The sequence below is a fragment of the Phalaenopsis equestris genome, unplaced genomic scaffold (genome assembly GCF_001263595.1).
Source record: "Phalaenopsis equestris unplaced genomic scaffold, ASM126359v1 Scaffold000002, whole genome shotgun sequence".
NCBI lineage: Eukaryota > Viridiplantae > Streptophyta > Magnoliopsida > Asparagales > Orchidaceae > Phalaenopsis > Phalaenopsis equestris.
Window position 1 is genome coordinate 12092232 of NW_018164444.1, and position 12461 is coordinate 12104692.

At 32.7% G+C, this 12461-nt stretch overlaps 1 protein-coding gene across 1 annotated transcript; it reads left to right on the forward strand.

The window, feature by feature from the left end:
- The first annotated feature begins 2488 nt into the window (after nucleotides 1–2488).
- LOC110036248 (GDSL esterase/lipase EXL3-like) lies at nucleotides 2489–11392 on the forward strand. The gene is made up of 5 exons (XM_020740650.1): nucleotides 2489–2790; nucleotides 3572–3702; nucleotides 4581–4814; nucleotides 10186–10441; nucleotides 11077–11392. Exons 1-5 carry the CDS (start codon nucleotides 2502–2504, stop codon nucleotides 11265–11267), a joined length of 1101 nt encoding a protein of 366 aa, XP_020596309.1. The 5' UTR covers nucleotides 2489–2501; the 3' UTR covers nucleotides 11268–11392.
- The last annotated feature ends 1069 nt before the right edge of the window (nucleotides 11393–12461 follow it).

The following is a 12461-nucleotide window of genomic DNA, read 5'->3' on the forward strand; positions in this document are numbered from 1 at the left end:
ACCTCCATAAATTAATGGGGTGTTTGGCATGTTCTTTTTAACAGGATTTAAGTTAGATTTACCTAAAATCCAACCAAACACCAAAAATAAATTAGATAAACCCATTGTTAAGTTAAATCTAACTTTTTTTGTTTTATTTATTAAATATGGATTTACTCAATCAGCTTATTAGATGGGTTTAATAGTTCAACGTAGAAAAAGATATTTTAAATAGATTTATGCCAAATATCTCAAATGGATTTAACTAGATTTAACCATAATTGAACCAAACACCTCAAATAGATTATGCTAAACCCTTTAAATTATCTCACAAACTTCAACTTCTCTAACTTTAGTAAACTTGTTTCCAACGAGATTTGGTAAATCCTAGATTTCAGACAAGATAGAGTGAAAATGAGATTTAAGAACTTGTAGGATTTATGAAGGCATTTTTTTTTTCTTTTTGCAAGATTTAGCTTAAATCCTACATAAATCCTGTACCAAATAGCCTCTAATTAAACACTTTCTCTAATCTCATCCACAAGGAGGATATCAACGGCAAAAAGCATACACCAATGTACATCCTCATGTAAATGTCCAGTAAGAGCATCCATAACTAAAGTAAAAGAACAGTAGGTCATACATGTGAGTGTCGGAGTGGTGGTTTCACGAAGCTAGAGCCACTGGAGCTAGGGTCACCAAAGCTTTGGTCGTCAAGGCGGTGGAGTTGCCGTGAGAGGGGAGGGGAGTGGAGGATTAGGGCATGAGGGAGACACCGAGACCGAGAGGATTAGGGCAAAACTGGGGGTGTTGTGATTTCGGTGTTATAAAGGACTAATTCTGATGATGTACAAATGACTTAAAATCATCTGTTGTTAATATTAATACTGATAATTTTTGTCATCGCTTATTAAAAAATATCATTGATTAACACCCCGCCAAATGGTTGGTTTGTAAATAACCAACTAAATAAGGTTCCCAGGTATTATTCGCTTATAACTAACGGTCCAATTCATCGGTCATAATAAAAATCATCGAAAAAAAGCTTATAGTTGTCATGTTGTCATGCCATCAGAAATAATTCATCACTTAAATCGTCGCAATGCCGTCAAAAATAGGACATTTTTACCGACATCAGTTTAGACCATCGATTCTACTCTCTTTTTTTCCGTAGTGTCACTTTACTCATCTTTGAAAAAATTATTCAATTATATATATTTTTTTAAATGTGAGGGTCACCCAGCTTTATTAATAGAAAATAGAAAGATATAGACACAAATACAACTCAACTAAGAAACCAAAAGGAAAGTTAATATGAACAATTATAAAAATAAGCAATAACAAATCAAAATAATGAAGAAAAAACAAGAACGCAAAAAAAAAGGAAGCTGTAACAAAATCCCAAGATAATGTAGCAACCAAAAGAAGTCGCTCGAACCAATAACCTACAAACAAGTACAAATAAGAGAGCAGCCAACAAAGATGTCAACCAATTTTAAAAGAATAGACACAAGGGACTAAATTAAAATACCAAACAAACAATAGGAAACTAACTAAAGAGAAAAAAGACAAATAGAAAGAGAATGAAAAAGATTACAACAGCAGCCCAACTATAAAGCCAATCAATTGTAAAACAACTATATTATAAAGAAAAACAAAACAGATAAAATAAAGAAACTATAAGTTAGAAGCTCTCTATCATATATAGGTGAGCTCAGCACATATCTGAAAAAGATAATTAAAATTCCATCTAAAGTAAAGAATAGAAATAGTGATATTCTTAAATCAGTTGAATTTTAATAGCGGTTAGCAATCATCACAGCTCAGAAACCAAATTTGAGCAGAAAGCTAAGATCAAGTAATAGCGCAGAAACTTACGTGAGCAAAAATATTAAAATTCCCTATAAAGTATAGAATATAATTAAATATATTCACATATTGGTTGCAATTTAGTAGAGGTTGGCAAAAACCAAAGTACAGTAGAAAACTGAGAACCCCAGAGCTGAAGGAAATGCAAACAAGAGGAGAGATTTCAATATGGTATGAAACTCCCTAAGTTTCCAGGAGAAGAGTGAAGAAAATCCGCTCATACAAGCTACAAAGCCTCCAAAAACCCGTTGTTAGAATATTATATATAATACAACAAAATTTATTGTAATAATATTTCTTAAATTATATATATTTACGGCACAAATTTATTGCAGTGGATTGTCATGTCAGAGGATCACAAAACTTAGGAACTTGTTTGCTTCCTTGTTTGAAAATCCAAGATATGCATCTTCTTCTATTATTTTTCTTAAAATGAGCTTATTAAAGCATACTCGAACCCTCGAAGTACTCTTCCTTTTTTTTTTCTTTTTTTTTTTGATCTATTAACTAATCTTTCAGTGCAATAAATTCGTCTACTTTTATAGTTAGCATGTGACTAACTCATGCAGCTGTGTTCATCTGCCTTGGAGCTTATAAAAACGGCACCTTTTCATTGCCTTCTTCGGCACCACAAAGAAGATTGATAAAAATCAATGGAGAGCAGAAACAGTTTTGTTGGAGCTACACAGAACGCCACACTTCGTCTTTTAGTCGCAGTTATGAGCTGTTACTTCTGCTCTCAAATCGCCCTTGCTGTTAACAGAACTTCGAAGCCTATTGTTCCTGCTGTTATTTTGTTTGGTGACTCCATTGTTGATCCTGGAAATAACAATGCGATAAAAACAATTGCGAAGTGTAATTTTCCTCCATATGGGAAGGACTTCATCGGCCATGTAGCCACAGGCAGATTCTGCAATGGCAGGATACCTGGTGACCTTATAGGTACTTTTCTTATTCCCGTAAAGCATATATATATATATATATATATACTTTTCTTTTTCTATATATATGTTATGTATACATTTGTTTTATATACTTTACATGAACAACTCTGTTACTGTATGGCAGAGCATATTTATAGGAATTTTCGTAAAGATTAGTGCTAGGGCCAGCCCACTTTTCCTGATTATATCATGCTTTTCTTAAAAATTTTTGAAAATTTTAATTTATGGCATATTTAATAGTGACTAATTTTTTCCTGATTAGCTAATAAACATCATCATTAAAAATAATAATAATTTGTGAGTGCAATCTGAAGTGTTGTAATAATGGTATCGTTTTTTTAATCAAGCGAAGGGAAAGATTGGTTGGAGGTAGCGTCGGACAATTAAATTTGCAATTGTTTTAATAATTAAAAAATTTCTGAAGAGAACGTGAACAGCTAGCTTTATTATCTATCAATAAAAATGCTTATATTGTTAAATATATATACATTGAAAATAGATATGTTTTTTTCTTACTCTCATGCCACATATTTGTCGTGAATATAAATAATTCTTTTTTTATACTTGTGCCACAAATATTATAGATTTATAGTTGATCGAAAACTTATGTAACATGTCAGCAGCATTTTGGAATATAGAAGTTGCTGGATGGTTTAAAAAGCATTAATCTTTCTGAGTGATGCATTTTAAAATATAATAAAATAAATGTTTTTGAAAAAAAAAAAAATCAGTTTGATTATGATGGTTTTTTTTTATTTATTTATATGTAATTTTTTTAGCCTCAACTTTGGGTGTAAAGGAAATAGTACCAGCTTATGTTGGCCAAAATCTAGGAGCAGAGGACCTACTCACTGGAGTCAGCTTCGCTTCCGGAGCCACTGGATACGATCCCTTGACCCCCATTTATTCAGTACACTCTCTCTCTCTCTCTCAAACTTGAATTCTAGCTTTAATTCTCTATTCTATAATCTTATGTTTATTTAGCGACTTGTTTTGGGTACCAATAATTAATTCATTAAAAAAATGTTTCATAAATTCAACTGCCCAAAATGAGTTGTAAAATCAAAACATGATGACTGGAAGTACCAGCAAGTATAATTATCCTGAAGATTAGAATATGGGATTCCACAACGTGTAAGAGAGCAAACATTATATATTAAACATTCTTCCGAAAATATAGTTTAATTATATTAAACATATAAGAATAATCGAATGAGATATAATACATTTTTTATTGTCTAATTCTGATCTTGTATTTCACCTCAATGATAGTATGAATTCAAGTTCACTCTATACATTAAAATTATAATCCTATTTATATGCTTATGCGATTTAAAAGAATTTTTTTATATGCGTCCTATTTTGATTAACAATTCAAGAAATCATGCTTATATCACTCGTATTGTTAATGAAAGCGCGCGCACATCCAAAATATGTAAAATCTTAAATCCAGAACTTCTTGATCGAAGCCAAAATAGCTTGCATTATATATATATTTCCTTAAAAGAAATTGATATTTGGCAAAGGCCCAAATATCGATTTGTCATGTTTTTTTTTGGCCCAATGACGAGAGTCTACGTCTTGTGCCTAAAATTTTAGAGCACCCACGACACTTTAGAATCGAACAATTGAACTGAGGGAACTTATAATGACCCGGCCACCAATAAGCCAAGGCTTGACGCATATATATATATATATATATTATACTAATTTGATGTATATATATACTAATTTGATGTATATATAGCATGAACTGATAATTTGTTGTATGGCAATAAATAAATGCAGTCGGCGATATCAATGCCGGATCAGCTAAAACTATTCGCAGAATACAAGGGAAAGCTGAAGAACATCGCGGGAGAGGAGAGGGCGGATGATATAATAAAAGAGAGTCTGTACGTGGTGTGCTCCGGTTCCAATGATCTAGCCAACACCTATTTTATCACCCCCTTCCGCCAGCCCCATTACGACATTCCTTCCTACGTCAACCTGCTTGTCAGCTACTCTTCCCAGTTCATCCAGGTAATTAGACTCTCTCTCAAAAAACAAATAATATGATTCTATGATTGCTTGGTTTGCTAATTCTCCGCCTATGATCACTTAAGAGTTTACTATTTTTCTTATATATAATGTTATTCAAAAAATATATATCATGAGAGCTATTTGTAATTTATTCTTTGTGTGATGTTATGGTCACCCCAATTTTAACATCAAACCAGCACTCTGGTTTTGAAAATTTGGGTGAACTAGGGCTCAATGGTAAAAATGTCAAAAATGTCGTTTAACTCTTCTCTGGGGCAATTACATATATAGCACTCTAAACATCGCTATTAACAAATCTAACCCCTTTTTTCACTCATTTTTCAAATTCTCAATCCTAACTCATCCATTAATATTTATCAGATTCCCAATATATATTTTGATGCTAACGCATAAGTGCATCCCTGACATAGTTTAAAAAAAAAACACCAAAAAGCTCTTTTTTTTTAAATGACAAATTTTCGAGTGTAGTTTATGTTAGAAGAGCAAATTCATGTCTACTCAAATTTTGATCATATAGCTTGCCCAATATAAAATCTATTTTTTATTGAATGAACATCAGTGCATAATTAAGTCAAATACAACAATTTGCATAGACTCTCTTTTATGTCAAAAATATAAATATATATAATAAATCTTTTTGTTTTTTTACTAATAGAATCATTACGGAAGAGATCGGAAATGTTGAAGTAGTACCTATATTTTTCATGAGAAATTCGGTTTTGAGTGCTTCCAGGAGGCTGTTTATGTAGCTTGTGGTGTTTCCTATCACCAATATGTCATTAATGTATAATAGTAGATATATAATGATAGAGTTGTGCTCATATATAAAGAGGGATGGATCGGCTTGACTTTGCTAAAGCCGTGAAGTAATAGTTTGTCGGTGAACTTGGTGAACCATTGGCACAAAGATTGCTTAAGTCCATAAATTGCTTTCCGTAGTAGGAAAACATGATGTGGTTTGGTGTCGTCGATGTAGCCCAGTGGTTGGTGCATGTGCATTATTTCTTGAAGTTCGTCGTGAAGAAATGCGTTAGTGATTTTCAGTTGGAAGATGGGCCATTGTCGATTAACAGAGATTTTTAGAAGAGTTCAGATTGTTGGATGTTTAACCACGGGGCTGAAAGTTTTGGTTTAGTGTAAGCCAAACTCTTGTTTGTACCCTTGAGCTACTAAACGTGATTTGTAGTTGGAAATGGTTCTATCAGGTTGACGCTTGAATTTGTATGTAAATTTGATGCTCAAGATGGATTGATTAGATGGGGGTGGTACCAAAGTCCATGTGTGTTGATTTTGGAGGCCTTCGAGTTTTGTTTACATGGCCAGCCTCCAATGATGGCGTTGCATGGCTACTTTGAAAGTGGGAGGTTCATTTGTTTGGACGTGAGAAAGATTGAAAATGTGTTTGGGTTTTAGGTTGCCTTTTTTAGATCTAGTGGTCATAGGATGTGTTGTTGGAGTTCTTGAAGATGGGGGGACCATATAAGTGGGTGACTGGTTACGATTAATAAGTGGTGAAGGGAGCTTAGAAGTAGGTGGATGTGAATAATTGGTGTTCGGTGATGAAGCGTTAGAGGTTATTTGGGATGGCTTCGGTAAAGTGGTGGAGACATATGGTGAGTGGATGGTGGACTGTTTGGTGCAGGAGGGAAGGGAGGTGAGGATGAGAGTGAGGAGTGTGTAAGAGTTAGTGGGTGGATGAGTATTGGTGTTGGGTGGTGATGTTTTGCAGGAATAGTGAAGTTCATTGAATGTGACATGTTGAGATAAGTTAATTTTGCCACTTTAGAGGTGAAGACATTTGTAATTTTTGAGATTTCTTGGATAGCCGAGAAAGACACATAGGTCCGATTGTCAATCTAGTTTGTTGCAGTGTTTTGGTAGGAACCAAAGAAAGCAAGCACAACTGAATGCTCTTAAGTGTTTGTATGCTGGAGGATGTTTATGAAGAAGATTATTTTGAGACTGATTATGAGTTTTGGGAGAATGCATTCAATCTTATTAAGATTTATTACAGTGAGAATGGTAGTAGGCCAGAATTTTGGTGGGAGCTTGGATGTGGAATCTTAGTGTTTCGAGGATATGCCCATGTTTTTTTTCGGCGAGGCTATTTTGTTGAGGTGTGTATGTGCATGAAAGTTGATGAATGCTACTTTGTTTGGCTAGATATTTGTCGAGGTGGTGGTTCATGTATTCCTCCTCTCTATCAAAGCAGAGAATTTTGATTTTAGTGTTGAATTGAGTTTCGACTTGATTTTTAAAATGTATGAGGTAGGTTACAGTTTCAAATTTGTGAATCATAGGAAATACTCGACCCAAGTGTAACAAGTTGCATCATCCACAAATTTTACATTAAATCTAAATCCTTGATTAGAAGTATGTGGGGATGGTCCCCATACATCGGAATGAACTAGTTCTAGCGAAAGATAAGTATGATTACTAGAAGAAACAAAAGTTAGTCTTTATTGTTTAGTTGTATTACATGAATTGCAAAAAGTATAATAATTTGGAATGTGCAAGTATGGATGGTGATTTGTGATGAAGAGGAGGACTTTGGTATTCGAGTGACTGAGCCTATGAGTTTAGGTGTCAGCGGAAGCAGTTCTTGAGATAGGGATTGCTTTCGAAAAAGTATTGGATAGAGGCCATCAAGGCAAGGTCCTTTTAGAAGATTTTGTTGAGTCTAGCAATCCTTAATTTGATAGCTAGAATCATCAAAGTGGATAATACAGTTATTTTCAGTTGCGATTTGTGAGATGGAAATTAAATTATGATTGTTGTGTGGAATATTTTTGAGAGGAAGAGCTTACTTGAGGGAGTGAAGAGCAGACCTTGGCCATTGTATTGAATGGGTACATTATTACCATTACCAACAAAGGTTTGTTCATCGTCTTTATAGATTTTGGGATTCTGAAGAGAATTGAAATCTAATGTTAGGTGGTTCGAAGCTCTTGTATCAAGGTACCACTTCTGCTCGGTGGCTGATGAGTTGATCAATGCAGTATGAGTTGTTAGTTGTGTGGGCTAATAATTGAGGCTAGTGTGATGCCAACATGCGGATGATAGATGCCCTGGTTTGAGACAGATTTCGCAGTTGATGGCGTTATTGGATTTTTTGTGCTTGGAATTACCCCTATTAAAGCTTTGGTTTGTATTGTTGTTGTGTCCTCTTCCTCGCTTCGTGTATAGCGCCAGATGGATGTCAATTTGCTAAATTTTTCCAGTGTTATCATTTGTGATGTTTATCTCCTCACTATAAAGCAAATAATAGAGGTCTTCAAGGCTAATATGTGATAGGAAGGTTCGAATCGCGGTTTTGAATGCTTAATAGGTTGGAAGGAATCCTTTGAGAATATATAGGATGGCATTTATGTCAATCGATGATTCAACAGCTGCTATAGTATCGACTAGTAGATTGATTTGAGCTAGGTATTGTGTCATTGTTTGATTCCTCAAGGTAACATTATGGAGCTCATTTTTTTAGTTGGTTACCCAGGATCTATTTGTGGCTTGAAGATGACTCTCGAGAGCTTCCTGGATTTCATTGCAGCTATATAGGTTGATGATATAGGGAAACACAATGGTAGAGACAGTGGAGAGAATTGCTGCAATGAGGTTCTGGTTTATAAGATTCCACGTGTTGTAAGCTAGGTTGGGAGAGGGAATGCATGGGATGTTGGTGATAAGGGTTGGGATAGTGTCGTCTATGAACCCACCACATCTATTTACATTGATCACTTTGGACATCTGAGACCTCCATAAGGAGTAATTATCAGTGGAGAGCGATGTATTTACCACAGATCTGATGTTGGAGACCAAGAATTTCAAAGTTGGGGGCATCTGCAGTCCTCGATCTTCAGGGTTGGTAAGTTGTAGCTAAGGGTGGAGGTGTTCAACTCTTCCATGTTACTATATAAAAAATGAAATGAGGAATGCAAGAAGAAAGAAAAGTGAAGCTTATGGATCATTCTTGCAAATGTAGAAGGATACAGAGGTAGCACAATTAAAATGCATTTCATAGTGCTTAATTTCTTCCCTAGCCACGGCTCGCAACAGTGACAGACATTTTATACACAAAGTGGAATATTCTAGATGGAGTTGAGGTGAGGGAATTACATCAATTATGGTTGCACATAATAATGACCATAGGTAATAGAGGCATCCTCGCTGTCGTAGGTTGTAGGTCTATTGCTAAGTGTTATTAGTTCGTTATTAAACTTGAACTTAATTTTTGATTTGAATTCAAATTAGATTGTTTATTTAGATTATTTATCTACATGTTGGTTTCTTGTTCATTCCCATAACCATCCAAAAGTCTGTAAACTAAAATTTAATGTAATGAATGCACGAGGACTAAGTTCATTTAAGTCATTAATTTTTAATCAAATTTTTACTAAGGCTTAACTTTTAAAATAATACTAATAATAATAATAACAAAAAAAACTAAAAATAAAAAGGGCTTCTACATACCAACCGACAAAAATTTTAAATATAAAATTTTGCCACCTAAGCTTAAAATTTATATTTCGACTATTAACAACTTTATCTTCTTTTGAAGGAGGAGTTGTCAATCCATTTTATTTAAAGTTTTAGGTGTTTCTTAGATGATTGAAATGTGAAATTTTTTGTTTGAATAGCCAATCCATTATATTTAAAATTTTGAATGATTGTTATATAAAAATCTCAAATAAAAACTAAAATTATGATATTTTACTCTCACTTATACAAACCATTTATTTAATTGGTGTGTTATAAATATAGTTGGGTTCTTTCTAAAATCTATGAATGGTACTGACCAATTTCATTAAGTAAATAGAGGGAGTGGACAAGAGTCATCATCAAGAATTCAAACAAACATTTATATTACAATAATATTATTTAACGACAAACCAACGACATACTTTGATTATATAGATTGGTTGTTTCTTGGGATAAATTCTTTTATCATTTTTTGTCTTATCCATATACTTATTTGAGTGAATTGACAATTTAATATTTTTTCCTGAAAAAGTAGCTTCAATAATTTGATATAGAATAATTTTCTTAAGATGTATGGTTTTGAAGAGTCTTTTTTTTTTTGTTTCTTAAGTATAATTTCTGTTAGATGTGAAACAAATCAATCTAGCCCAGAGTTTTTTGCCTGACTTTTTAATTTATAATTGACAGAAAAAAATGATATTCATGAATTAATTATCTATCATACATTATTTCTATTATAATTTATATCATTTCAAGCATAACGTGCATAGATTAATTTAGAGCTTATTTGGCTCCCTCCAATTTTATTTACTTCTAAAGTAATTAAAGTAATTCATTTTAATTTGATATTCCCTCTCTCTCTTATTTTCGGCAGAACTTATATCAGATGGGAGCACGTAAAATAGGATTTGTTGGGCTCCCCCCTGTGGGCTGCCTACCATCACAAAGAACTCTAGCAGGAGGACTGTTAAGAGGATGTGTTCCAGTTCGGAATGAGGCAGCAGAGCTTTATAATTCAAAAATTAATGCAGAGCTCGAAAGGCTAAGCACGACATTCGAAGGCACAAAACTGGTCTATCTGGATATCTACACCATAATACTTGACTTTGTTCAGAGACCCTCTGTTTATGGTAATTATTACACTTATTAACTCCTCAATGCTTCTTAACGTTACCAATAATAATTTTATGCTTTCTCACATACATATTTATACAAATCCTCACAACAATATGGTAATATAAATTAGAATGAAACAATTTTTTTATCTTTTCTAATTAATTAATTCACAAAGAAATCATGAATTTATAAATAAAGTGTATTTGCTTGGCCCTGTCTAGTTAATGCCTGCCATTCAGGGGTATTTATGATGGCAACTAGCTAATTCATTATTTTATTTTTTTTAGTGCTAATAAATGCAATTGCAGATTCTTAGTATCCACACCCATCAGCATTCAATTCATGCCACCTTTAATAATGCACAGAGATGATATCAAAAGGGATAAAAAATCATGAATGAATTATATTTAATATTTTCATAAATAAATAAAAGCTATCTTTTTAGTGATTCAATTTATAGCATATTTCATTTTCATAAATAAAATACAACTTTTTGAGAAAGCGAATATACACCCTCTTTTTCCCGTTTCTTTTTTAAGAAAATAAGATTTGTTTTATTTTTTTTAAACAAAAGTCTTTTACTTTTTTTTTTAATTTTTCAAGAACTTGTATGTTTTGATTGAATAAATTATGTTGATTATGATTGTAGGATTTGAGGTCTCAAATAAAGGATGTTGTGGAACAGGCGAAATAGAGGCTTCGATACTGTGCAATCCAAAGTCACCTACTTGCCTAGATGATACCAAATATGTATTTTGGGATAGCTATCACCCCACCGAAAGAGCTTATAAAATCATCGTAGATTATCTTTTTCAAAGGTACCTTAAATATTTGCTCTAAAAAGTATTCATATTTGTACAACATAAATATTATTTTTACGACGGAAAAAAGGAGGATTGTATTATCTAACCTGTAACCCGGAGCTACCAAACGCCATCAATCTCATTTCTCATTTGATTGCCAACATAAACGCTACCTGAATTATGTTGGTTTATCATTGATGCATTTATATACAAGGATCTTACTTTTGATAATCATAGATTTACTTACTTGTTGCTGTTCTTATCTGTGGTATTTTTTTTTTTTTTTGGTTTTAATTCCATTTTCTTATTTGCTTTGCATGTTATTTCGATGTTTTTCTTACTCAAATTAAAGCTAGAGTCAAAATAAATAATTATAGCTAGTCTTAAAATTTTGTTTTAAAGATGCTCACCCGGAGAAAAAAAGACATAAAGCAATCCATGTTCTAGGTTAGCATTTGAGCATCCTTGAAGATGTTTTAAATTTGCTTTAAGCCAAAAATTTGAATCACTTGCAAATCAAATAAGAAAAAGTTTCCATTGCCAGAGCTATTATTTTGTTTATACGAATATATAAAAATTGTATGGGGCATATGTATATTCCCCAGTTATTTTTTAAACACTAACATTTTTTCAATGCAAGCATTATAGCTCTCCGGATTGTTCCATTTTATAACATATAAATAAAAATAAAATATTTACATATAGAACTTGAATTATAATTACTTTATTAATAAATATAATCATGATATTATAATTACTTTGTTTTCGTAACTAAATAATTAAATTCATAAAGCGAATTTTTTTACGACTGTTACAGACTAAGGCGGTATTTTGCTGCAGATTGAATTTACGTTAACTAGATTTATTAAAACCCATAAATTCAATCTTCACTTTCACCGGAACAAACCCTTAAACATCGGCTGCATGAAAATCTTATATTCTTCCCACAGTTGAATTTACGAAAACCAAATTTACCGAAAGAAACATCGTAATGCAAGAATTTTCGATATAACGGAACATTGAATTTAATTTTGATTTTTTTTTTAAGTTTGGTTGGATTTAAATTAATTCTTTGACTAATTCCCTTGTAAATAATGCTATCAAAACCCCCTAAACAACGTTTAATATGAACAATTTAAAATTGTTTACAATTTTGGGTTCACCTTAACTTTTTTTCTTCGACGAGCAATATACTCCCAAAGAATGTATATAATTGTGAAAAATCATAAAA

What these genes read in the sequence shown, in the direction of transcription:
- LOC110036248 (XM_020740650.1), top strand. Translation starts at nt 2,502, where the DNA reads ATGGAGAGCAGAAACAGTTTTGTTGGAGCTACACAGAACGCCACACTT. An exon ending in CCTTGACCCCCATTTATTCA is followed by an intron (nt 3,703 to 4,580) that starts GTACACTCTCTC and finishes AAATAAATGCAG; the next exon opens with TCGGCGATATCAATGCCGGA. An exon ending in ACTCTTCCCAGTTCATCCAG is followed by an intron (nt 4,815 to 10,185) that starts GTAATTAGACTC and finishes TATTTTCGGCAG; the next exon opens with AACTTATATCAGATGGGAGC.